General features: G+C 42.3%; 1 protein-coding gene across 1 annotated transcript in view; it reads left to right on the forward strand.

Moving 5' to 3' along the window:
* Positions 1-2,952: 2,952 nt before the first annotated feature.
* The window catches only part of drp2 (dystrophin related protein 2), a 73,020-nt gene continuing 51,789 nt past the window's right edge, over positions 2,953-24,183 (forward strand). Inside the window, exons 1-7 of the mRNA XM_067996643.1 lie at positions 2,953-3,087; positions 5,865-6,021; positions 7,318-7,435; positions 8,748-9,016; positions 13,307-13,453; positions 16,322-16,400; positions 17,925-17,985. Of these exons, the coding sequence (XP_067852744.1) occupies positions 3,041-3,087; positions 5,865-6,021; positions 7,318-7,435; positions 8,748-9,016; positions 13,307-13,453; positions 16,322-16,400; positions 17,925-17,985 (878 nt within the window). The 5' untranslated portion in view covers positions 2,953-3,040. The remainder of the gene's footprint in view (positions 3,088-5,864; positions 6,022-7,317; positions 7,436-8,747; positions 9,017-13,306; positions 13,454-16,321; positions 16,401-17,924; positions 17,986-24,183) is intronic.

The following is a 24,183-nucleotide window of genomic DNA, read 5'->3' on the forward strand; positions in this document are numbered from 1 at the left end:
AGGAAGACCATTTGGCCTATATTAGTGCTCTACCTCCCTCAGTCTTCCCTCCTTTCTAGAAACTATAGATCTTTAAATGCAAGCTTGACTTCGATTAACCACGACTTCCTGATTTATCTAATCTTCTCTCCTATACTTTTTGATCTTTATGATGTCCTTCATTATGGAGCTTGGTCCTTCACTTAGGCTCCTCAGTGAAAAAAAATTAACTCTACATTCTACATTCTGCATCTTTGACCAAGGGCATGATATTTCAATGGTCTCAACAGCTCAGGAATGACCATGCTCCAAACAGATTCAATCAATTTTATAGGGTTCAAATTTCTCTACACAATTGTGTAGTACAGATACTCTGTGTATCTGTACTAATTGTACACTAATTGTGCATTAAGGTGTAGTAATTTTGTGAGTGAGTGTTAATGAAGCAGCTACTAACTTTTCCCCAGCTTGTATGAGAATAAATGACAGCCGACATGGCTTTAAAAGGAATAATTTTATCTATCCAACCTCATAGACTTTCTTGAGAAAGTGATATCTCAAATTGATGTGGAGAAGCAAAATGGCAGAATGGACCTTGACTTCCAAATAGCTTTTGATAAAGTACTGCATGAAAAGCTAAGGTCAGTGGGTATCAACGGAAAATGTGGACGTGGACTAGTAATTAGCTGAAGGGAAGAAAGTAGAAGGTAGTCGGAAGGAGAGCTAAGTCAATGGGTGGAGTACCCCAGAGATCAGCACTGGGACCCATCCTGTTCCTGATATACATAAATTACCTGGAATAGCAGTCTTGATTTAAAGTAGTTAAATATTCAGAAGGTAGCAGGGACTACGGACTCAGAGAAGTCAGCCAAGATCTTATAGAGGAAGTTTAATGAGGCTTGCAGTAACAAATGAAATTCAATACGGACAAATGCAGAGTACTGCATATTGAAAAAAAAATAGAAGACACATGTAGTGCTCTGTTGTTGGTGTAGAATTTACCAAGGGGAAGTTAAAAGAGACCTAAGGCTCTTAGTTGACTTGGCACTCATGATATCTGAACAGTGTGAGGGGCATTGGACAATAGGAGGCTGGGTTGTATTGTCAAATTAGTTGAATTCCTATCCTCAGAGGTGATGCTGAAGCCACACATGGACTACTGTGTATAATTCTGGTTGCTAAAACATGAGGGGTTATCCAGACCCTAGGGTCAGTGCAAATGACAGCAACAAGATTGATCCCCAGTGCTGGAGGAAAGAGCCATAAAGAATAACTTAATAATTTAGGTCTCAACTTCAAAGTCATCTCAAAGTGGAACTTTTTGAGAGAAACTTATAAAATACTTAATGGGATTCAGAATGTAAGTCTAAAACAAGGGTTTCAGATGTGCCAGAACAACAGGACAAGAGGACAAGAAGTTCAAAATTGTGGAGGGCAAATTTGGAGCAGACATAAGGAAGTATTTCTTTACAAAAAGGATGGTCAAAACGTGGAACACATAGCGATTAAGGCCAGGGCACATTAGATGCATTTACCTGACGAAGGAGGAAGCCTCCGAAAGCTTGTGAATTTAAAATAAAATTGCTGGACTATAACTTGGTGTTGTAAAATTGTTTACATTAGATGCTGGAACTGGAACACAGTAGACTTGGCATTCTGGAACGATGAGATTAAATGGGTTGAAAGGCCTTTTCACCTAGCTTGTGATCCAAAATGTTCTTCTGAACCGAAGTGAATGTAATACATGTTAATGATTGGCCCTCCACTGAAGCATTTTTTCTTGTCAAGGAGCAACTGAATGTTTTTCCTTAAGATTTGACTTTTAGCAGAAAAGGCATTATTGATACCTATGCATAGCTGCTATTTCAGTAGCAAAGGATAGGGAACGTATGTAATGTGACCTGAAACTCTGAAAACCAGCATATAGGACAACGGAGAGGCTAAGAAAAATGCATGAGTCTACCATTTGCGATGCACTACCAGTGGCACTGAAGGTAATCACCGTCCTCAATGCTTATACTGCATGTTCCTTCCAGGCACCCATAGAGAACATCTGTGAAGTCAGCTATTTTCCTTGCAGCACTCCATTATTATATGTAACTGAAGCTTTCTACACAAACTTCAACACTGATCAGCGGCAGAGGTAGCAAAAATTTAATTAGTGGATTCCCCAAGGTACATGCTCATGTAGCCATTTGGATACCCACCATCGATTCGTAAAAAAGGAACAGCTATTATTCCATAGGTGTACAAATAGTAAGAAGCTAACATAATGAAATACTGCACATCAATACACTGCAACTGATATAACCCTGCTATTTCTACATTTCTACCTTATTTGTTACAACCCAGCCAACATTTCTCTGTGAGTGCAGCACTTATTTTCATAAATCAATTATGACTTTCCTCCATTTTCATATATGACCTGTGTTGCTACTGTAGAGTGATAATCTTACCTTATCTCTGTGCTGTTTGTTAAATGATAAACTTCTTCTGCACCTGCTGTCAGGTCCTCACAGTAGTGGGCACGCAGTTCACATATTGACATGCCTGTCGTCTCCGCATTATGTTTAGTGACCAACCTCCTGCACCATTTCACACAAATATTGTGACTCCACAGATGGATTATTGAACTTTTTGCCATTTTATAGCAGTTCAGCGATCATTAGCTGCTGAAGAGGTGTTAGGAGATATTTATAGATATGTTGTGATTGGCTTCTTTTTGTTCCCAATAACAAAATTACATTAAAAAAACACACATTTGAAGCCATTTTGTTAATTGCTCATAAATAACAAACAATGAGAAAGGGCATTTCATCCTCTTTTAACAAAAGAAGCAAATGCAGCCCATAATTTATTGAAAACAAATACCAGAATCTTATAAATTAGTCAACACAAATCATTTGCTTCATAAATTCATACAAATGATCTTAATGAGTGTTTTATTTTAATTATTTTTATAGTTATGATTACTGATTCAGGATGTCAGGAACAAATGTGAAAGCCAAACAAAGAGAACAAAATAATTAAATCACAGGCATCATATCAGCACTTCAAGGAGATGAACCTCTGTTGGAGCGAGATTAAGAAGAAATCTCAAAATATCAGGTGAATTTATGTACTTTTTAAATTACTTAATATTTTTAGCTCTGCATCATCATCTGGAGAGAGACAGCTTGCTCCCAGGCTCCACTGAGGCATTGAGGTGTAGGAGAGAAATTAGTAGCATCGCCCAGGTTAATGAGATCAAGGTCTTATTTTTAATCTTTCTCAGGATGTGGACGTCGCTGGCAAGGCCGACATTTATTGCCCATCCCTTCTTGCCCTTGAGAAGGTGGCGCTGGGCCTTCTTCGTGAACCGTTGCGGTCTATGTGGTGAAGGTACTCCCATAATACTGTTAGGTAGGGAGATCCAGGATTTTGACCCAGGAATGGCGATATAAGTTCAAGTCGAGATGGTGTGTGACTTGGAGGGGAACGTGGATGTGATGGTGTTCTCATCCACCAGCTGCCCTTGTCCTTCTAGGTTGTGAAGGTTGCGGGTTTGGAAGGTGCTGCCAAAGAAGCCTTGGTGACTTGTTGCAGTGCATCCTGTGAATAGTACAGACTGTAGCCACGGTGCGGCGATGATGGAGGGAGTGGATGTTTAAGATGCTGGTCTTCTCTGTCCATTGGCAGTAAGGGCTTTGTGTAAATGAGCTTGGGACAGTCTTAACCCAGTTTTAGTATGTGAGTCTGCAGTGCAAAACTGCTCATTGCGAAGAATAAATTGTCAATTTCACTCAGAAACCACAATGATCTTTGGCACAGGAAGTAGAAAATTTCATAATCTAGGGGTTGCTGTTCTGAAATTTGAATTAAAGCACGTTGTTAGGTGGTTACCTTTGCCTCTGCCTGTGCTACACCTGACCTGGGATTGCTTGATGCAAATACTGGATGTCAAAAATTAAAAAGTGTTTTCCTGTCCTGCATTCTTCATCTTGATGAGCACAAAATTCACCCAAAGAAATTGAAATCTGTTTCTCGGAGGTATGTTCAGTAAGAATAAAATCTTGGCCCAAGTTTCTCACAAAGAAACCCGGGGAAGTTGTGATAGTCTGAAGTGAATTCTGAGTCTTTGAAAGCTTAAATATAAATCAATCTTACTTGCCAATCATTATATTCAACTACCATAAAACCAGCAACTAGTGGTGTGAGTAGAGCTCAACAGCACATAGAATCAAAAGCAGGATTTAGATCTCATTTACAAAAATCCAAAATCTTTTCTTTAAATAATATATATCCAGAAGGGATTGAATCTGAAATGCAGTTCATAGTATCATAGTATCAGCATGGACAGCACAGGGGGAGGCCATTCAGCCCACTGTGCCTGTGCCAGCTCTTTGAAAGAGCTATCTATTTGGCCCCATTCCCCTGCCCTTTCCCAATAGACTTGTAAATTTTTTCCCTTCAAGTATTTATCCAATTCCCTTACGAAAATTACTATTGAATCTGCTTCGACCACCCTTTCAGGCAGTGCATTCCAGATCATATCAACTCGCTGAGTAAAATGTGTTCCCTCATGTCGCCTCTGGCTCTTTTGTCGATCACTTTAAATCTGTGTCCTTTGGTTACCGACCCTTCTGCCATTGGAAACAGTTTCTCCTTATTTACTCCATCAAAACTGTTCATAATTTTGAACACCTCTATCAAATCTCCTTAACTTTCTCGGCTCTAAGGAGAGCAATCCCAGCTTCTCCAATCTCTCCACATAACTGAAGTTCCTCATCCCTGGTACCATTCTAGTAAATCTCTTCTGCACCCTCTCTAAGGCCTTGACATCCTTCCTAAAGTGCGGTGCCCAAAATTGAACACAATACTCCAGCTGAGTCCTAACCAGTGTTTTATAAAGTTCTAAGTGAATGGTCTCTTTCAGTATTCAATTTTTGAGCATTTAATTTGGCTCTGGGGCCTTGGAACTTTAATGAGGACGAGCAAACTGTGAACATATCCTTGTAGTCTTGAAGCGAAAGAAAAGGCTGAATTCAGGCAAGCCCAGGCTGGAAAAAATAAACACAATCTATTCTGTTTAAAGTCAAGAACGGTTCAACAATCGTTGCAAAGTTATTTATTTCCCCACCCAGCCTAGTGTGTTACTGAGCCATACAGACCAGCAAAGTCCTAGTTTTGATTCCCCACCTGTGCTGAGTCAGCTCATTTCAGTCAGGCAGCAGTAGATGCTACAATTGGCCTCAGTGCCTCTGGACTGAGGCGGAAAATATTTTGACTTGATCAGTCGAGTACCCCTGCAGGAAGGTGTGTCAGTGAGTGCAAATGTGTGGACCTCAGGTGAGGACAGCATCAAGCTTGGTCGCGATGGACCATGTGGTTGAATAGCCAGCCACCATTCAGTGTCTGGCCTCATAATTGACAAAAGGCTAGTGAAATGGAAGGGAGAAGTACTGGAAGGCTGCCAGCAACCTACAAAACTGTAGCACTCCCTGAATCAGTACCTTCTGGAGCGGAGGGGAGAAAAAGGAAGAAGATTGTGGTTGGGAGGGTAGTATTTGTAGTGGATCTCAGTCTCATGTACATGTGGGGCTGACTTTGTTGTTTGCCAGCTCTGTGGCCTTCCTGTCCATGGCAGCCATCCCAGAAGCAAGGAATGGAGATCAACAGCACAAGGGCGCAATGGCAGCTCTCTGAAGATGACCTCAGGCAAGGCGCTGATCAGACACACAACCACAAATGGAACCTCGTCACATTCCCAGTCTCAGTAATACGCCATACTATGTGATTTGTGCTATCTTCTGTGTGGTCCTCCCACCCCATTTACCTTAGCTGAAGATCTGTTTGTACATTTGATAACTATTAATATTTTCCCCCTTTCTTCAATGTGTGCTAAGGGCTCGGCTGGAGGCACTCTCTGATCACAGTGGCAAGCTGCAGCTGTCCTTGCAGGAGATCATTGACTGGCTGACCCTGAAAGATGAAGAACTGTCTGAGCAGCTTCCCTTCACTGGTGACGTCGGTGCAGTGCAGCAGTACAATGACTTCCACTCGGTATGTTGCCCAATCGTTTGAAGAAAATGGTCGGCGGCAATTAGAGGTTTTGCATTTTGCAATATTTTAACTACAGAACAAAATCACACAATTTTGGTTCTGCAGAAATTAACATTGATCTCTTGTGCTATGGATAAAATATGAATAAAGACTGAAGCTGCAAAGAGAATCCAAACCTCTCTTAAAGGAGAAGTGTCTTAATAAAAAAAGTGTTTGCCAAACTTTTTTTTTGTTTTGACATGAGGGAGGGGAAGCTTCATGTGTCATTTTTGCCATAATGACATAACATGCAGGTAACAAGATGATGCCTTTATAGCTGCCCACATACAAAAGGATATACATTATAGCTCTCAGGTAATTCAGGTGGTTAATGCACTTCCCAGAATTGGAACCGAGCTATCTAGACAAGGAATTCCCAAGTGTGATCGCTGATCTGAGCTGATCAGCTGATCCCAATCAGCAAGTAAGTGCCTTCCTGGCACAGCTTGTGGGCCTGGAGGAGCAGGAGTGCTTCCCCAAGGCCCAACAAGCCTACCTTCAACGACCCCCCAATGATTGTGGACGCCCCCCACCCCCCCGCGATCCCTGCCTCCCCACCCAACAATCACGGAACATCCCGATCTCCAACCTCAACCCCAACGATCGCAGACCCCCCCCCAATCCCCCCCCCAACTATCACGGACTCCCCACGATCCCCGACACTCCCTCCAAGATTGCGGACACCCGTGATGACCCCCGACCCCCCCAATGATTGCGGACCCCTGCAATGACCCCCGATTCCGACACTCCCCCACCTGTGAGTGACCCCCAATCCCTCCCCCCATGACCCCCATGCCCTTTGGTGCCCCCATGTCCACCGTGCCCCCATGCCCCCCATGCCCCTCCATCCATTCAAACAAAGACTTACCTGTAGACTCACCTGAACACGTCCTCTCCCAGGCTGCTCTCCTGTCTGACTGAGACCCATACTTCTGCGTTTCCCGTCTGCAATTTGACCCCCCTTGCTCCCTTCCCAACTCGGGGACAAAATCATGCCCCAGATGTATGTTCATGAACAGCAGTTTATGCAAGTTAAATGCTCTTGACCATGCTGTTCTTTTAACAGATACCTAATGGGAATCATAAGGAAAAATGTAAATGATGTTAGGACTACTCATAATTTCAATTGCACTTGCACATTAAAGTTCAAATAACAATCACATTATATTAAAGCAATTTGTTAGCCTGATAACTGAAACGTTAAATGTTTGATTTCTGCTACTAGATTTCATTTTCTTTCCACTTCTTTCACCAAAGGCTTTCATGGAAGATGTAAAGACCAAAGGACCCTTCATATTGGCAACTTTGGAGTCATCCCAAGCATTCCTATCCCAGCATCCTCTAGAGGAGACAGAGGAACCAGCGCAAGACAAAGGTCATCACTTTATCTTGGCTTGCCTTATGACCGTGTCTGTCTCATTATAATGTACCTTATGGGGCAAACACCGGGGCCACTATTCTTGGGCACCAGCACCAATAGAAGTGCTGCCCTTAAAGTGCAGTTATTTTTTTAAATTTGCCATATTTTTTTTTAATCCCTTGGTCCATGAAGACCATTTTCAAGAATTGTCCTCTGGAGACCAAGAAATACAGGGTGTCCCTATTACAAGGAGAAAGCCACCCAGAAGAAAAAAAAAATAAAGTTGGGCCTCCACATGTTAATGAGCACTGAGCATCTGAAGTGCTGTTCATGCACTCCATTCACATTATGGAACCTCAGCCTCATCTGAATAAAAGCCCATGGTCTCCATGAGATTTCAGGCTTTTCATCACATTATCAGCCCCTATATGTTATGCTATATTGTCGTTTTCCTCCCTGCATTGTCTGTACAGTCGCTACACTGCACACCCAGACTGTGGTTCATGCAGCTAGTAATTCAAATTATTTTGAAGGTAAAGCTGTAAGCTAGACCTGTAGCCCGCTGGTAATTCCAGGGAAATGGTCGTGCCCCTGGGATGATCAATTTATAAATTGTTAATTCATATACTGTGTCACTGAAAGAAATACTGAGAAGATGAAATCAAGCTATTCAAATATCAGAGCTACTCTGCTACTGTAATATTAACCCCATAGAACTAAAATAATACAATTTTAATTTTAAAAATTTGCCCCTTCCCTCTTTCTCTAACTTCTCTCTCTTTCCCATTCTTCTTCGCTCCCAGCTTTTGTATTTTTTTTAATTTTAATTATTTTTCTACAATCAAACCTAATCTATCTTCAATACTGTTTTCTTTAAAGAAACAATTAATCTTAAAACATGTTCCATACATTTTTTCTTCATTTTTATATTTTGCCCATTTTGGAGGTGGAAGTAACTGTTACACCACAAACTCCTCTGTCTCTGTCTATTCTATATTGTATTCCATATCACCACCTGCTAAACCCCTTTATCCCATATCACAGTGTGTACTATTATATTGTTGCCACCACTGGACTGCCAGTGAGCAGTTCAGTCTCTCATAAGATAAGAACATAAGAAATAGGAGCAGGAGTAGGCCATACAGCCCCTCGAGCCTGCTCCGCCATTCAATCAGATCATGGCTAACCTTCGAACTCAATTCCACTTTCTCGCCTGATCCCCATATCCATTATCCAGATACTAGCGCATTCTCTTGATTAAGTCAGCATATAAGATTCCTCCAAGGGCATGCTCTATTTCTGAACATCTAACGAATCATAATTTCAGATATGTCACCAAAGCAGAGAATCCAGAATGTGAGTCGGTTCATTTGGAAACAGGCTAACGTATCAAGTGAAATGTGGGAGAAGCTGAGTGCTCGCTGCATTGACCGGCACAGGCACATTGAGAGAACGATGGAGAGACTTCTGGAGCTCCAAGGTGCCATGGAAGAGATTGGTCTTGCCCTGGACCAGGCTGAGGCTGTCCGGGATTCTTGGGAACCCGTGGGAGATCTCTTCATCGATTCATTGCAGGAGCATATTGTGACAACTAAGGTACAGTTAATCGCGATAGTTACCATACAAAGGTTGACCAGTTGATGTGACAAAAAGAAGCATTTTTGTCCATGGTGGATTATTTATTCGATTCTTTCTTGCTGGTGACAGTACACATGGGGCTGTAGTTAGGAACTGTGAGAGGACTTTTCAAATTGCTTAGCATATATGTTACACTCTGGGACGCAAAAAGGTCAGATGTATTCCATGCTGACTGGGGGATTTCCCCAGAAATGTAAGTGAAACACAAAGTTGGGGGAGATCTGGCATAACGGGACGCCATCGCTTTTGCCTTTGCATTGTGCCCTGGAAATAGGAGTCGCTGGGGCACAAAGCACAGGGAAATCAGCCCCCATATGCCTGCACCAATCAGGAACAGCCTTATAGTACAATGTCCCAGGTTTCGCCACCTATTGCCATCTTATGTTGGGCTTCTGTTATCTTGTAACCTCTTAGAGCTTGTGTTTTATTTCAGATGGTTAAACATGAGCGTCCACTTCTACGTGATTAAAAATAAAAATACAAACTGAAAACCTGAAATAAAAACAGAAGTTATTGGAAATACACAGCAGGCCAGTCAGCACATATAAAGAGAAAAAATAGATTATGATGCTGCCTTCGTCAGAACTAAAACCTGAAAGAAAAACAAGCATATTAGTTTTGTTGGAAAAAGCAAAGGAAATAAAGAACTAGCATTTATGTAACATGTTGTATAATGTCCCAAAGCGCTTTACAGCCAATGAAGAACTTTTGAAGTGTAGTCACTGTTGTAATGTAGGGAAACGTGGCAGCCAATTTGCACACAGCAAGGTCCCAAAAACAGCAATGAGATAATGCCCAGATTATTTGTTTTTAATGATGTTGGTGAGGGATAAATATTGGCCAGGACACCAGGAGAACTTTCGTGTTCGTCTTCAAATAATGCCATGGGATTTTTTTCATGGGAAAGTGGAGTTGAGGTAGAAGATCAGCCATGATCTTATTGAATGGCAGAGCAGGCTCGAGGGGCCATATGACCTACTCCTGCTTCTATTTCTTATGTTCTTATGTTTACATGCACCTGAGAAAGCAGACATGGCTATAGTTTAACACCTCATGTGGAAGGCGGCACCTTCAATAATACAGTATTCCCTCGGTATTACACTGAATTGTCAGCTTAGATTATGTGCTCGAATCCTGGAGTGGGGCTAGAACGCATGACCTTCATACTCAGAAGTGAGAGTGCTACCAACGAGTCAAGGCTGATACCTAGGCAATTAGACTCATTGATGACCCACTGATGATCTTTTATATCTTCTATTAAGTAGTTTGCAGTTCAGTTAACCCATGAACTCCCTCTCTGTGACTGGTCTGTCTGTTGATTCTCTCCTCTTCCCTGTCCCCCTTTTTATCTCTTTAAATGTGTGCCATTTCTCCCTCATTGCTTGCAGAAGGGTTTGTAGCTCCTGGCCAATAAAAGTGGCTTTGCCCAAATCTACAACAACCTAGCGAGGAATAGATCCAGAAACACTTATGCCAGAAACTAATACAAGATAGATCCTTCTAAGTGATTCCCTTGTGGAAATGGAAGTGTATTGGCTGGCTGCAGGGTTTCACTGTCAGTCTGTTGGAATTCTGAGCTGTGCACAGCAAGAGCCTTGCATTGTAAGTCAGCCACACCCAAGACTGTGATGGTTGACTGGTGTCAGGGTACCTCCTGAGCTATCCTGTTAAGAAATCCTAACGTGCCTAAGCTGTCCCTTTAAGGAACCATAATGTCTGCATATACCAGAGAAACTAGCCTAAAACACCTTCAGCAACAATGTCCTCTTCACTTTCTCCACCACCATTTGGTGCTGAGCTGCATTATCCTCCACAATCAGAATGTACAAATCAATTGCACAAAATTTATTGAATAATTTGAGTGATGTATAAATTATGGCATTATGATAAATACGAAGCAGTTCTGTCTTGTTTGCTTTGGTAGCTGCCCCTTTAAGTCAGACACATTGGGCACTAAATTGGGCCGTGTAGCGCCCGTTGTTTCAGCGCTACACGGCCTCTGATGCGCACGCACGTTTCCAGCGTGACGTGCGCTGGACGCCAACTTGGTATAGGAGTTAGCGCAGGCGCAGATCACGAACGCTGAAATCATGTAAAGTAGGGAGAAAATGGCATCAATCAGTGTGCAACGCTGATTTAAAGTGATAGACAGAATTTTGGGACTTAACGCTCAACTCAACGCACAGTCTTAACCCCAACCATTCAAACGTGTCTTAGAGTGCCTGGAGGATCCCCCACTGGCTATTTAAAGGGACCATGCAGGATTTACAAGTTAGTGGCTGGATTATTGCTTCCGGCTGCAGAGACATTTATAACTGTTTTTGGAGGTCTGCTACACTTGAATACTAGGACGCGGGGACATGGCCTAACACTTAGAGCCAGGACATGCAGGAGTGAAGTTAGGAAATGCTTCTACACGCAAAGGGTGGGAGACGTTTAGAACACTTTTCTGCAGACGGCAATTGATGCTAACTCACTTATGAAAGTTAAAACTGAGATTGATAGATTTCTGTGAACCAAGGGTATTAAGGTATATGGGGCGAAGGCGGGTAAATGGAGTTAGGTCACAGGTCCACCATGATCTAATTGAATGGCAGAACAGGTTCGACGGGCTAAATACCACTGCCACTTGCTGCCTCTTGATATGCGCCACCTTCTTCTGCAAGAAAGCGGGACGAGTGTCTGGGTGATGTGCCTGTCATGATTGAATAGCTGCCAGTGTGTGTGGCCTGTGAGTTGTGGGTGGGTGGCTTGAAACAGTGGTAATGTGTAAGGATGAGAGGAAGCATCTGATTGGAAAAGTTGAGTAATGATGTATATGTGATGAGTTGAGTAATGATGGAAAGAGTTTGTTGATATGTGGGGGATGGGAGGTTAGTGCGAGGTGCAGTTGGTAGGAGATGCCACTTGACAGTTGATCTCACTCAGCTTGACCACTCATTTCAAAGCATTGAACTTCTTCCTGCATGATGCTGTGCGCCTGGTGTGGACTTCATCCCCCACTGCCTCCCACTGCCTTTTGAATATATATCTGGAGGGCCTCTTGCCCCCCACCCCCCACCCCTGCGGATATAGAATGTCCTTTCTTCTGTCCACCTCTTGCACCAAGGTCTCTAGTGTATCAGCAGAGAACCTTGGTGCATGCACGCTCGCAGGCCTGGTGCCAACTCAGATCGGCAGATTGGTGAGGTCTGGCGTGCAGATTGGAGGATGTGGGATTTAGTAGTGCACAACCTTTATTCAATGTTTTAACATAACTTATTAGTGTGTAAAAATAGGGATGGGACCTGCATCTGTGCGATGTCAGATCTCCATTCAGACTCCGTGCAGACAGTAGACTGTTATTTTTAGCAAATAACAGGTACCAGCTACCTTTAAGAGATTTCTTAGAAACATCCTCACTTTAAGAGATTGAGCTCCCTCTGGAGGTGGCAAGTGTGAATTGCATTGATTCCACATGCAAGGCCTGGAAAGGAATGCTGATTACAGGTAAGTCCTCGGGTGGACCGAAACCTGCGTCCTGCCTGCGCGGGGGCCATTGGGCGTGGGTTAATAGCACGTCACGCTACCTACTCCCAAAAACAGCCCTTTCGAATTTTTCCCCCAATATATTTGCAGCCTCAATCTATTACATTATATACAAGGCAAATTTTGTTATTATAAACTTGAGAGGGAGGTCTAATGATATATAGGCTTTGTGATTATTCGGTATAAACATGACAGCCTGTTATTTTTTGAATAAGGCTGGGCAGTTATGAATTTATAAGGAGCCTTGGGAACATGTTGAGAGGTATAAAAGGAGCGAACCACAGTCCGCTGAGTGTAGTTAAATTTAAACTAACTGAGATATTTAGAGAGAGGCAGGTGGATTATAGCTAGCACCCACAATTCATGAGGACACAAGAGAGAGGGGAGTTATGTCTAATGGTTGTTTATAGCGTTACAAATTAACATTTAGATTCACAACCTGTTGTAATTTTCACTTTTCAGGAGGTAGATGATAGTTCAGGTCATTGTGGCTCCTAATGGCAGTTCACATCCTATTTAGAGAATTTTGTTCTCCTGCCTTCTCATTGGTTGGCCCACTGTGTGGCAGAGAATTCCTAACTTCACCCACACTCAAAGCATCAATAACATGTGTAACTAGCAGAAATAAATTCTGCTAGAAACTCTTAGTGATCTATGGTTAGCTCTGAACAACAATTTCCAGGCTAACATCTCTTTTTTTTGCCTCTTTTGACTCATAAGGTATTCAAAGAGGAGCTAGGAGCTGTAAAAGATGGCATGAAAATTGCCAATGACCTGGCTCACCAACTTGCAATCTCAGATGTACACCTTTCCACGGAAAATGCTCACCGTCTGGAAGAACTGACATCAAGATGGAAGGCTTTGCAGGTATGAAATGCCAGTAATCAGCAACTGGGGGAGCCCTCATTGAGTTGTTCAGTTTGGGGAATCACAAACATGTGAAATTTGTAAAGGAACTGTTAAAAAAAAAAATGGAAAAATAGAAAAATTAAAAATGGCATAATTATTGACTTACGGTAGGATTCATTATGAACTGGGATTCAAACCAATGATGTCCCATTGTCATTGAAGGTAGCATGGCTGGCGTCTTAATATTTTGAGTTTGGTATTTTCAAGTGAAATGCCCTGGTAATATAGTAACTCAAATCAAAATCAGCGATGGAACATGACTCAATGGAAAATAGTGGGCCAGGACAGTGATATGGAGATGATTAGCTAGTCTGGAGTTTTGCTTCATTAGCATTGGGATTTATGCAAAACTTTCCATCAAGTGATTAAATAGATGGGCTAGAGTCCACAGTTGGGTACGTTGTAAACAGCCTGTGGAAAAAGTTGGCTTCTTGGGCTAAATGACCTTTTTCCCATTCCATGCTTTGTCCTGTTCCTAAAGTAAAATGAGAGAAAAAAAAACACTTTGGCCAATCAAGTCTATGTACAAGTCTTCCTTGGCATCGACTCTACCCAATCCATTTAATGTCCTGATGGAGGTAACCAATCATGGTTGAACCTTCCAGAAGATCTGTGAAAATTCTCCCTGACTACCAAAGATAATCAAGCAAAACTCCAGGATATTAATCCAACCTCACAACCCACACTTAAAACTCTGTCTAGTTACATTGGTTTAATTAATTCACTCAGAGCACATAAGCCTCCTCTCTTGATTATCTGTCTACCTATTCTTATAACCCACAATAGCAATTTAAATAAGTATTTATCATGGTACTTTTCCAAAGAAGCTAAGAAGATAGCAATAACAGTTAATAACTCAGTTGGTTAAATCAATGAGCAACTGAAACGTACAGACCACAAAGCTAATCTTAACTCAGTGCCTGAGGAGAACGTCGACCAGGATTTCTGCTCCTGATCAATGCCCAATGAGTCTTGCTGGAAGTGTACGTGTGTGTAGACATTAGGTGAAGACAAGATCAAGCTCTGTATGATGCACCTGCAACCTCTACCACCTAGAAGGTCAAGGGCAGCAGGCACATGGGAACACCACCTGCACGTTCCCCTCCAAGTCACACATCATCCCGACTTGGAAATATAGCGCTGTTCCTTCATCGTCGCTAGGTCAATATCCTGGAACTCCCTACCTAACAGCACTGTGGGAGTACCTTCACCAGAGGGACTGTAGCGGTTCAAGAAGGTGGCTCATCACCACCTTCTCAAGGGCAATTAGGGATGGGCAATAAATGCTGGCTTTGCCAGCGATTCTCACATCCCATGAACAAATAAAAAAAAATCTGTGGTTTAGGAGGCTGCCAATATTCACTTGCATGTGAATGACCATCTGAGCAAGGTACCAAAGGGTAGCCAGTGTCTGTAGAACTATACCCAAGCAAAGAGTCAATACTTCAGGGGAGGTGGGGAAGACAGAGAATTGTCAAGAGAAAAGTGTTTTTTCTAAAGTCAATTATGCATCTAGCCACTACTCTGGAGAACAATTTTTTAAAATTGCTAGGCTCACTTGATGTTTGCTAATTTTTGCACTTATCCTGTAATTACATGACCTCTAATTATATCGCAGTCTAAGCTAACCCATCCACGTTATCTATGTCTTTCACCATTTTAAATAGAAGTGAGCCTTTGGTGATGGCATTACCAAAGTCAGAGGGTGCAGAGTTTGGAGCTCCACCTCTAAATTCTGGATTGACATTCAGCGGGATATTCGCATCGGGTGGGTGTGGGCAGTCACCCTCATCAGATAGGTTGCAGAAGCCCATAAAACCCTCTCATCGTATAGGATTAACCACTCTATCAGCTGGTATAAAGACGGTCACGGTCATGGAAGGAAGATTCACATTGCGGCCTGTCAGGCTATTAATCAGCTTACGAATCCTTCCACTCCTTCACACTATTCTCTAAGGGAAAAGCGTGAAGTTACGAAAACAACAAGAACCATTTTAAATAATCATGTGCCTACTCGATCATTCTTCCCATGAAAGGAGTTACAGCCATTAGTTCTGGAATGTTGAGGTTTCTTTTAAGGGCAACCAATGGAAAACATTCAGGACCGATAAAGTTGTCCAATCCCAAGAGAGTTGAAGCTTTCTGAACCATTTGCAATTTTTTTTTTGTTTGAGTTTTATTTTGGAAACCTTTTAACGTGTGTGTGTGTATATATATTTATGCAACCCATAAGGGGCAATTCTCCTTCTGGTCCAAGGCATTCCTTTGTTGCATATTTTACCCATATTCATTCTCAACTTTCTTGCCATTCCCCTTACCTACTACAGATGGAGCATAGGAACATGCAATTTACTTAAAACCACAGTGCTGTCCATAACCTTAATGTACTAGGTTTTCAGGCCTCACTTTATGTACATTTAAACAAGGCAAAAAGGTCAAATAATTCCCTCCATTTTGCAGATAGTAAATTATCTGCTATTTTGATACATAAGATACACATCACAAACTAGAATCAACAGACATACTCATGCTTAAAGTTACATTTCTGCTCTCACACCATCATATTCAACAGCTTTATACATAGAAACAGAGAAAAGGGAAGAAAGAGGGGGGGAAAGAGAGTGTGAAAAATATATTGTTTGCCGTAGTTTAGCAGACTATTTTATACTGAACGTATTCCCATACTCTTTGTTTCTCCCTTAGCAAAATATTCATGAAAGTTAGAGATCAGAAACAAATTACAAGATCTTGTACTGTAATCCCTGTGGTTTTTCTATGTAATATCCTGGTCTCAGGCTCTGATGGTTATTGCTCTTCATTTCACAGACCTCCATAGAGGAACGCCACAAGCAGCTTCAAGATGCCCACCGTGACTTTGGCCCAGGGTCCCAACATTTTTTATCTAGTAAGTGTCAGTCAAACACATTTTGGAAGTGCTATGGGATTGCTTTCTTTACGGGGTAGACAGGGAAATTACTTTTTTTTATAACTTTTGCACAATCAGACAATCACACAATTGCGTCATGTGCTTAATTGACTTTATCAAATGAAGTATGTGTTCTACTCAAAGTGGTTTAGGTTTGATGAAGTCAATCTGTTAAGCCTGTTCTTCACAACTAAGTTTTAATACTATTCATATTGGGATGCATGCATATATAAACAATGCATATCAGTCACAGTATCTGTTATCCTCCATGTGATTCACTCACCGATATCTATTATTCTGAGTAACTCATTACCCATTGTCTCTCATCTCTGTTTAACTTACTCCTGATTCCTTTATCCTGTATATAACATACACTTATGTCTTGTATATAACTTGCTCCCTGGTGTTTATTATTCTACCTCTATTGCTTGGACCAGTCTCTTGCAGTCAGTATATTTATGCAGTAGAGCAGTCTGTACTCTGCTATTTCCAAATGTTGTGCTGGATTATTCTGTCACAAAGAAGTGAACATTGAATATCAATTTACTAACATCCTAGAAAAAATGATCTGATTTTGTTCTTTAAAGGCAAAATTTCTTTTGAAGTTCAGAAACGTTATAAAATGTGTACATTCTCCTTGCACATTTAGTCAAAGCGAGCTGTCATCTCTCTTGTGTTGTGATGTCTAAATCACCGAGACAGCTGCCTACATACTTCAAGATGAGAGCTGAGGGATTCAAATATTTGACCTTAGTTAGGCTTGCCCTTGCACATTTAGGTTTTTAAATTCTTTGCGTGGCAAGTTGCTGAAAGTGCAAGCTGATAACAGGGCAGTGAGAGAAACAGGGCACCTGGGACCTGAGTGAACAGGGCAAACTAACCAATAAGATGGAAGGAATGTGAAATTAACAGCACAAGGACTGAGAAGGAAGTGTAAATTAGAGTGGGTGAATTCAATGTCAAATTAGGTATTGAAAGAGAAGCAAAGAGAGGGAAAGAAAGATTGGATTAAGAGAGAGAGAAAAAAAGGGACAAAAAGGAAAAGTAAAAAGAAAATTTTACATTTTAAATTTTACATTTTTAAAATCTCTAACAGCAATTAAAACCTGAAGGTATGAGACTTCATACTTGTAATAGCTAATTTTCAGTGCCGGAAAGGTTGATTGGCAGTAATTAATACTCTTGACACTGTTAAAAGGACACTTAGACTGGAATGGAAAAGACTTAACTTTCTGTGATGAATTTAATTTGTATCTACCACTCAAATACAGCAACTTCACACCATTCATTGCATTTCAATGGTGAGGCAGACAGTGAGATGCCATTTTCACGAAGCTAACGGCGGAGTGGAGCAACTCGGACAGCAACTTTTGGATATTTGAATTAAACCGTGCATCTATTTTGACAGGAATACCTGGGCCATGACTTATGCTCTTAAATGATTTGTGGATTTATTTTTTTTTACATTTTCTATCTCGATCTCTGTGTGATTCATACTTTCAGCTTCTGTCCAGGTTCCCTGGGAGAGGGCCATCTCGCCAAACAAAGTGCCATACTACATCAAGTAAGTGTATCCTAGACAACAGACACCTCGCCCATCTGATGCCTTAAATGGAAAGTCGTGCAAATTGTCTCAAAGCACTTGTGATTGACATTAACGTCCTTTTTTTTGCTTCTGTCCATCTTTCTCGAATTCTTTTGATTATACTTTGTTTAATTGGCGAGTGCTGAAGACATTATTGGAGTATCAGGAAGCAGAATGATCTGATTTCTTTTTAAAATGTCTATTGTTTTTAACAAAAGGTTTATATACTCTCACAGGTCTTGCTTTGATCTAGAGTACCTATTATTACATACTACACCATATTTGCAGTTACAGAAATTGAGGTATTTATATAGCTACGAAGTTGTATACATGAGCCTGGGCTGGGTAGAGTTGCAGATTTAATACTGTCGTGCAGAAAAGGTTGTCTGATCTGTGGACTGCCTCTCAGCAACAGGGAACATCAGTAGCTTCCACAGGGAAGACTTCAGGCAAGCAGGTGACAAGCACAGTTGGAGCATCTTTCAGGAAGATGCACTTGGAAACACAGTAGGGACATCCATTAGAAAGGAACACAGAGACTTGTAAATGCAACAAAACAGACAAGTAGCTCTCAGTCCCCTGCCAGCTCTTGCCTCTGGCCAAGTAACTGGAGAAGCATCCCAAAGCATGCAGCTCCCCGAAGCCAAAATAGTACAGGCAAATCCTTGAGCACAAATAGGTAGGACCATCTGGGTATATCACAGATGGAGATAGTCAGGAGACCTCTCAGGAATACACTACATTTATTCTTTCCATCTATATAGCATCCTTAATGTTAAAAACACCCCAAGGTGCTTCATAAATAGATGTAAGGAAAATGGATGCCAGGAAGGGATAGATCAGGAGGAGAGACTGAATGAAACCTTGATCAAAGAGATAGGTCTTGAGAATTTTTTTAAAGATGAAGAGAAAGGCAGGGTGGTTTAGGGAGGAAGTTCTACAAAGTAGGCCTGAGGTCATTGAAAGCTCTGCCAGCAGTAGTGGGGCGAAGGGAGGGGACATGTACAGAAGGTGAAAGTCAGAGCAATAGAGTGTTCTGGAGGTTGAATAGAACTGAAGGAGATTGCAGAAATAGGGTGGGGTGAGCAGGACAGGACGTGTGCAGAAGATTTCTGAATACATTGAAGTTTATGGATGATTGAAAACCAGCAAGGATACCCATGGAGTACTCAAGTCTAGAGGTGATGAAAGCATATATAAGGGTTTCAGTGGCAAAATTGCTGGGTTAGAGAAGATGATGAAAATAAGCAGTCTTAGTGATGGATAGGATGTGTGGTTTAAAACTCAGCTCAGGGTTGAACAGGCCACCCAGATTATGAACTGTTTGGTTCAGCCTGAGAGAGTGGTTGCGGAGGGGGATGAGATTAAGGCCAAGGTATTACAGTTTGTGGCAAATGCCACAGACAATGGCTTTGGTCTTCCCCATGCTCAGCTGGAAGAAGTTGTGACTCATCCAAGACTTGATGTCAAACTGGCAGTCTACAGCATGGAGGCAGTTGATGGTCTGAGAGAAGTGGTGGAGTGGCAGAGCTGGGTATCAATATTCTGAATGATTATTTCCTCCAAGTATTCACAAGAGAAACATGAGCAACATGCTCTCCACAAACGGAGAGAACCTGAAAAAAATGACTTTGCTATAAATGCATTGCAAGTCATAGACTATATAGCCACAAAACAAATAAGTCACCAGGCATAAATGATATTTATCCCAGAGTGCTGAGAGAGATTAAGAAGGAGATTTATGTGACACTTGACCATTATGAGGGAATAGGTGGACACTGGGGAGGTACCAGTAGATTAAAACCAGGTCAGGGTGGTGCCCATATTTAAACAGGGTGATGCAGAAAACTACAGAAGCATTTGTCTCCCTTCCATTCTTAGTATTTGCAGGACAGTTAATTTAACATCTGTGGTCGGGAAAATGTTAGAATCTTTAATTAAAGATGAAATTACTCATTATCTAGGTTAAGAGAAAGTAATTAGAAGCAGCAAATATGGATTTCAGAAATGACAACCCTGATAGAGTTCGTTGAGGAGGTGACAGATATGGTATTCTTTATTTACATAAATGACCTGGATTCAGGAACACAATGAAAAGTGGTTAAATTTACACTTGATATCAAACTAGGTGAATTTGGAGGAGTCAGTTGAGGTACAGAATGACTTGAATAAAATATTAATGTGGGCAGAACAATGACAGATGAAATATAAGGCAGACAAGTATTGCACATAGGAAGGAAAAGTAGGTGATTCATGTTCCACATGAAATATATTTTTTTCATTCTTGGTATATGGGCGTCGCTAGTATGGCCAGCATTTATTGCCCATCCCTAGTCGCCCCTAAGAAGGAGCTGGAGGGTCTTCTTCCTGAACTGCTGCAGTCCTTGTGGTGAAGGTACTCCCACAATGCTGTTAGGTAGGGAGTGCCAGGATTTTGACACAGTGACGATAAAGGAATGGCGATATATGTCCAAGTCAGGATGGTGTGTGACTTGGAGGGGAACTTGGAGGCGATAGTGTTCCCATGCACCTGCTGCCCTTGACTTCTAGGCAATGGAGGTCACAGGTATCTAAGAATTTACTGACAAACAATGAAATCGAACAGCTGTGGGAAACATTTAAAACGGTGATCAATACAGACCAGGAGAAATATATCCCACTAAAAAGCAAGAACAAACCAGCCTGTAATGACACACCATGGATGAATACAGAAATAAGGCAAAGTTGAAACTAAAGAAAAAGGCATACACTAAGTACATAGACAACAAAGGAGAGGATGACAAAAGAGAATACAAAAAGATTAGGAAAGAAGTCAAGGAATATAAAAAGAAATAGTAAAGTATTCTACAGACACATAAATAACAAAAGAAAAATCAGGATAGGGATAGGGCCACTAAGAGATACATATGATAAACTTACAGGTAATGATAGTGAAATGGCAGAAATATTAAATCGTTATTTTGCCTCAGTATTTACCAGGGAAACTAATATAGTGGACATGACATTAGAAGAAGAGATCAAAAGAGATATAAAGATATTTAAAATAGAAGGAGGGGAGATAATTGATAAACTAATCAAACTTAGTGAAGATAAAACATCTGGTCCGGATGGATTGCATCCGTGCATATTAAAAGAACTTAGGGAAGAGATAGCAGAGGCACTATTACATATATATAAAAATTCAGCAGTAAAGGGAATAGTGCCCCCGGACAGCTCATGTGATTCCTATATTTAAAAAGGAGAAAGAACAAGTCCAGGGAACTATAGACCAATTACCTTAACGTCGGTGGTAGGAAAGATAATGGAATCCTTACTCCAAGATGTAATAGAAAAACCAAACATATAATAAAGAATAGTCAGCACGGATTTCAAAAGGGAAGGTTATGCTTAACCAACCTTATTGAATTTTTGAAGAAGTAGCAGAAAGGGTAAACAAGGGTAATGCTCTAGATGCAATATATTTGGATTTTCAGAAGGCCTTCGATAAAGTACCGCATAGTAGACTCATGACTTGTAGAGCTTGTAGAATCAGGGGACAAGTAGCAGAATGGATACGAAACCTAAGCCTTCCTCTTCCTACTGCTTCTACGTGGTGCATCCCCATTCTTCGGGGTTAAAATTTACTCCAATGTGTGGAATAGACTTCCAGATACAATACTGGAGGCGAAAACCCTAGAATCATTTAAGAAACAATTGGATGCTGCAATGGAGGGACTATAGGATCTTGATGGATGAATTTAGATGGGATGAATGACCTTTCCTATCTATAACTATCTTGTGATCAGCCGAGGAATAAATAACGCGCTTGGGACAGGAGAATGCATATCATATCTGCATCAATAAAAGGAAGTGTTCAATACTCAAGATTACAGTCAGAATTTTATTTAGAAAAACAAACAGTGCAAAAAGCACTTAGTCCCCTGGGGAAAAAATGGAAATCAGCCAAATAACTTTAGTTCAAGCCAGTAGATCTCCCGTAGCATTGCTCTCAAGTAGTTTGGAACAGAGGGGGCATGATTTTAGCCTGGAAAAACAGGTGGGTTGGGGGCGGAGGGGCAGTGACAATTGCAAAAATTTAAAACCCGCCCCCAACCCACCTCCAATCTGCCCATTTCCGTTTTTCGGGGGCAGGACAAGGGGCGGATGACCAACCTGCTCACAGGAGGTGGGTCGGACAATAAAAACTTTTAAGGACGCTGCGGGCCTCCGTTTTCAAAGCTTTTTTGATTTTAGTCCCTGGGGGCCGGGATTCCCGGGCCTTCCCCTTCAAACCACATGACAGGAGGCAGAAACTGCAGGTAAGTGCCCTTATAGCACAGCTTGTGGACCCGGAGGAGCAGGAGTACTTCCCCCAGGCCCAACAAGCCTACCTGCAGCGACCCAACCCCCGACAATCTCCAACCCCCCCACCATGATCTCTGAACCACCCCCGTGATCTCCGACCCCCCTACAATTGTCGACCCCTCCCTACGATCTCTGACACCCTCAATCTCCGACCCTGCGACGACCCTTGACCCCGACCCCCCGTGATCACAGACCCCCCCAATGACCCCTGACCCCCCGATGACTGACCCCACCCTGATGACTGACCACCCCCCGATTACTGACCCCATCCTGATGACTGACCCCACCCTGATGACTGACCCCACCCGGTGACCGCCAACCCCCCTGATGACTGAACACCCCCCGATGACTGACCCCACCCCGGTGACCCCCAACCACCCCCAGTGACTGACAATCCTCCCCCCCACAATGACCGACCCCCCCCCCCCCCCCGATGACTGACCACCCCCTTTGGTGACCCCTGACCCCCCCGTGGCCCCCCGACCCCTCCCCCAATCTAACACTTACCTGATCACGTCCTCTTCCTGGCTCTTCTCACACCCGACTGAGAGCCAGCCTGGGGCGGGAAACCAGCAAAAAACAAAAAAACAACCTCCTTACGTCAAAATCTATAAGGATGTCCAAGAAACCCCTATGGCTGGGTTTCTTGTTCAGAATTCCACACTCTCCCCCAGCACCAGGGCTAAAATGATGCTCAGGGAAAGAATGGGGCAGTTGGTTAGAACTGAAAGGCATTCCTAGGGCTGAGGCTGGGACAGAGGTTTGTGAACGCAACAGGGTAGATTCTGTGTAATAGATTGTGTGTTTGCACTATTGCTGTTTGTTATATGTTACATACCCTTGTATGTAGTTAAACTTTTGTTTTATATAAAAAAGACTTCAAAAGTTTATGCTTGACTCTGAAATACAAAACATTATTCATAGCTACATTAAAGTTGTAATCATGGTTTCCATGGGTTTTAGTGCAACTAGAGATTTACCATCCCGGGAAGGGCTTATAAACAAGTGCAGCATCTACTATGAATAGACAATTTTCTTTCTCTTCTCCCCCCCCCCCCCCAATTTCTTCCTTCCATTTTCCTTCCTCCCCTTCACCTCTTCCCCAAAACTTTCTGTCCCCTCCTCCATTTCCACCACCTTTCTCCATCTCCTTCTCTTCTCATCTTTATGTCCCACCCAACCAACACTCTTGCCCCAAAGCCTTTTGTAACCTTTCAACATGGTCGTGAACACATGGCTAGAGCAATTACAACTAACCAGCAGTTTTCAAAGCACTCATTGCTTTCGTATTGTACAGTCGCCAAATACATTATTAGCACATCAGGCACTTCGAAACCTAAACAGCTTAGTGCTGGCAGACTGGTGAAGTGCAGACGGCGGGCCTGGGAATGCCGGGAAGAAGGTCCAGGCGCAGTGAAGAGCAGGGAGTGGGGCAGTGGGAAGCAAACAGGAAGAGTCTCTACTGCAGGGAAAATGGGCAAACCTGGGAGTGGTGAAGAACAGATAGCAGGCTTGGGGCAATGGGAGGCCTGTCATGGTGAGCACAGGCAGCCCGAGGAGTACAAGAGGGCAACAAGCAGAGAGACCTCCCCCCACCCCACCCCACCCCATGAGGTGATAGGTGGTCCATGATGGCAAAGTTGGGCAGGCCACGGGGAGGCAGCGGCTGGGAAGCAGTGGCAGTGGGAAGTGATGTGCTGAAGGCCAAAAGGCCACCGCAGCTGAGGTAGAAATGGAAAAAATAAACTTTAAATAAAACTTGCCTACAGGGAAAGAAAAAAATAAACATAACCGTAAAATAATATGAACCTGCAGTGAAGAAGCAGCACCACC

The sequence above is a fragment of the Heptranchias perlo genome, chromosome 15 (genome assembly GCF_035084215.1).
Source record: "Heptranchias perlo isolate sHepPer1 chromosome 15, sHepPer1.hap1, whole genome shotgun sequence".
Classification (NCBI taxonomy): domain Eukaryota; kingdom Metazoa; phylum Chordata; class Chondrichthyes; order Hexanchiformes; family Hexanchidae; genus Heptranchias; species Heptranchias perlo.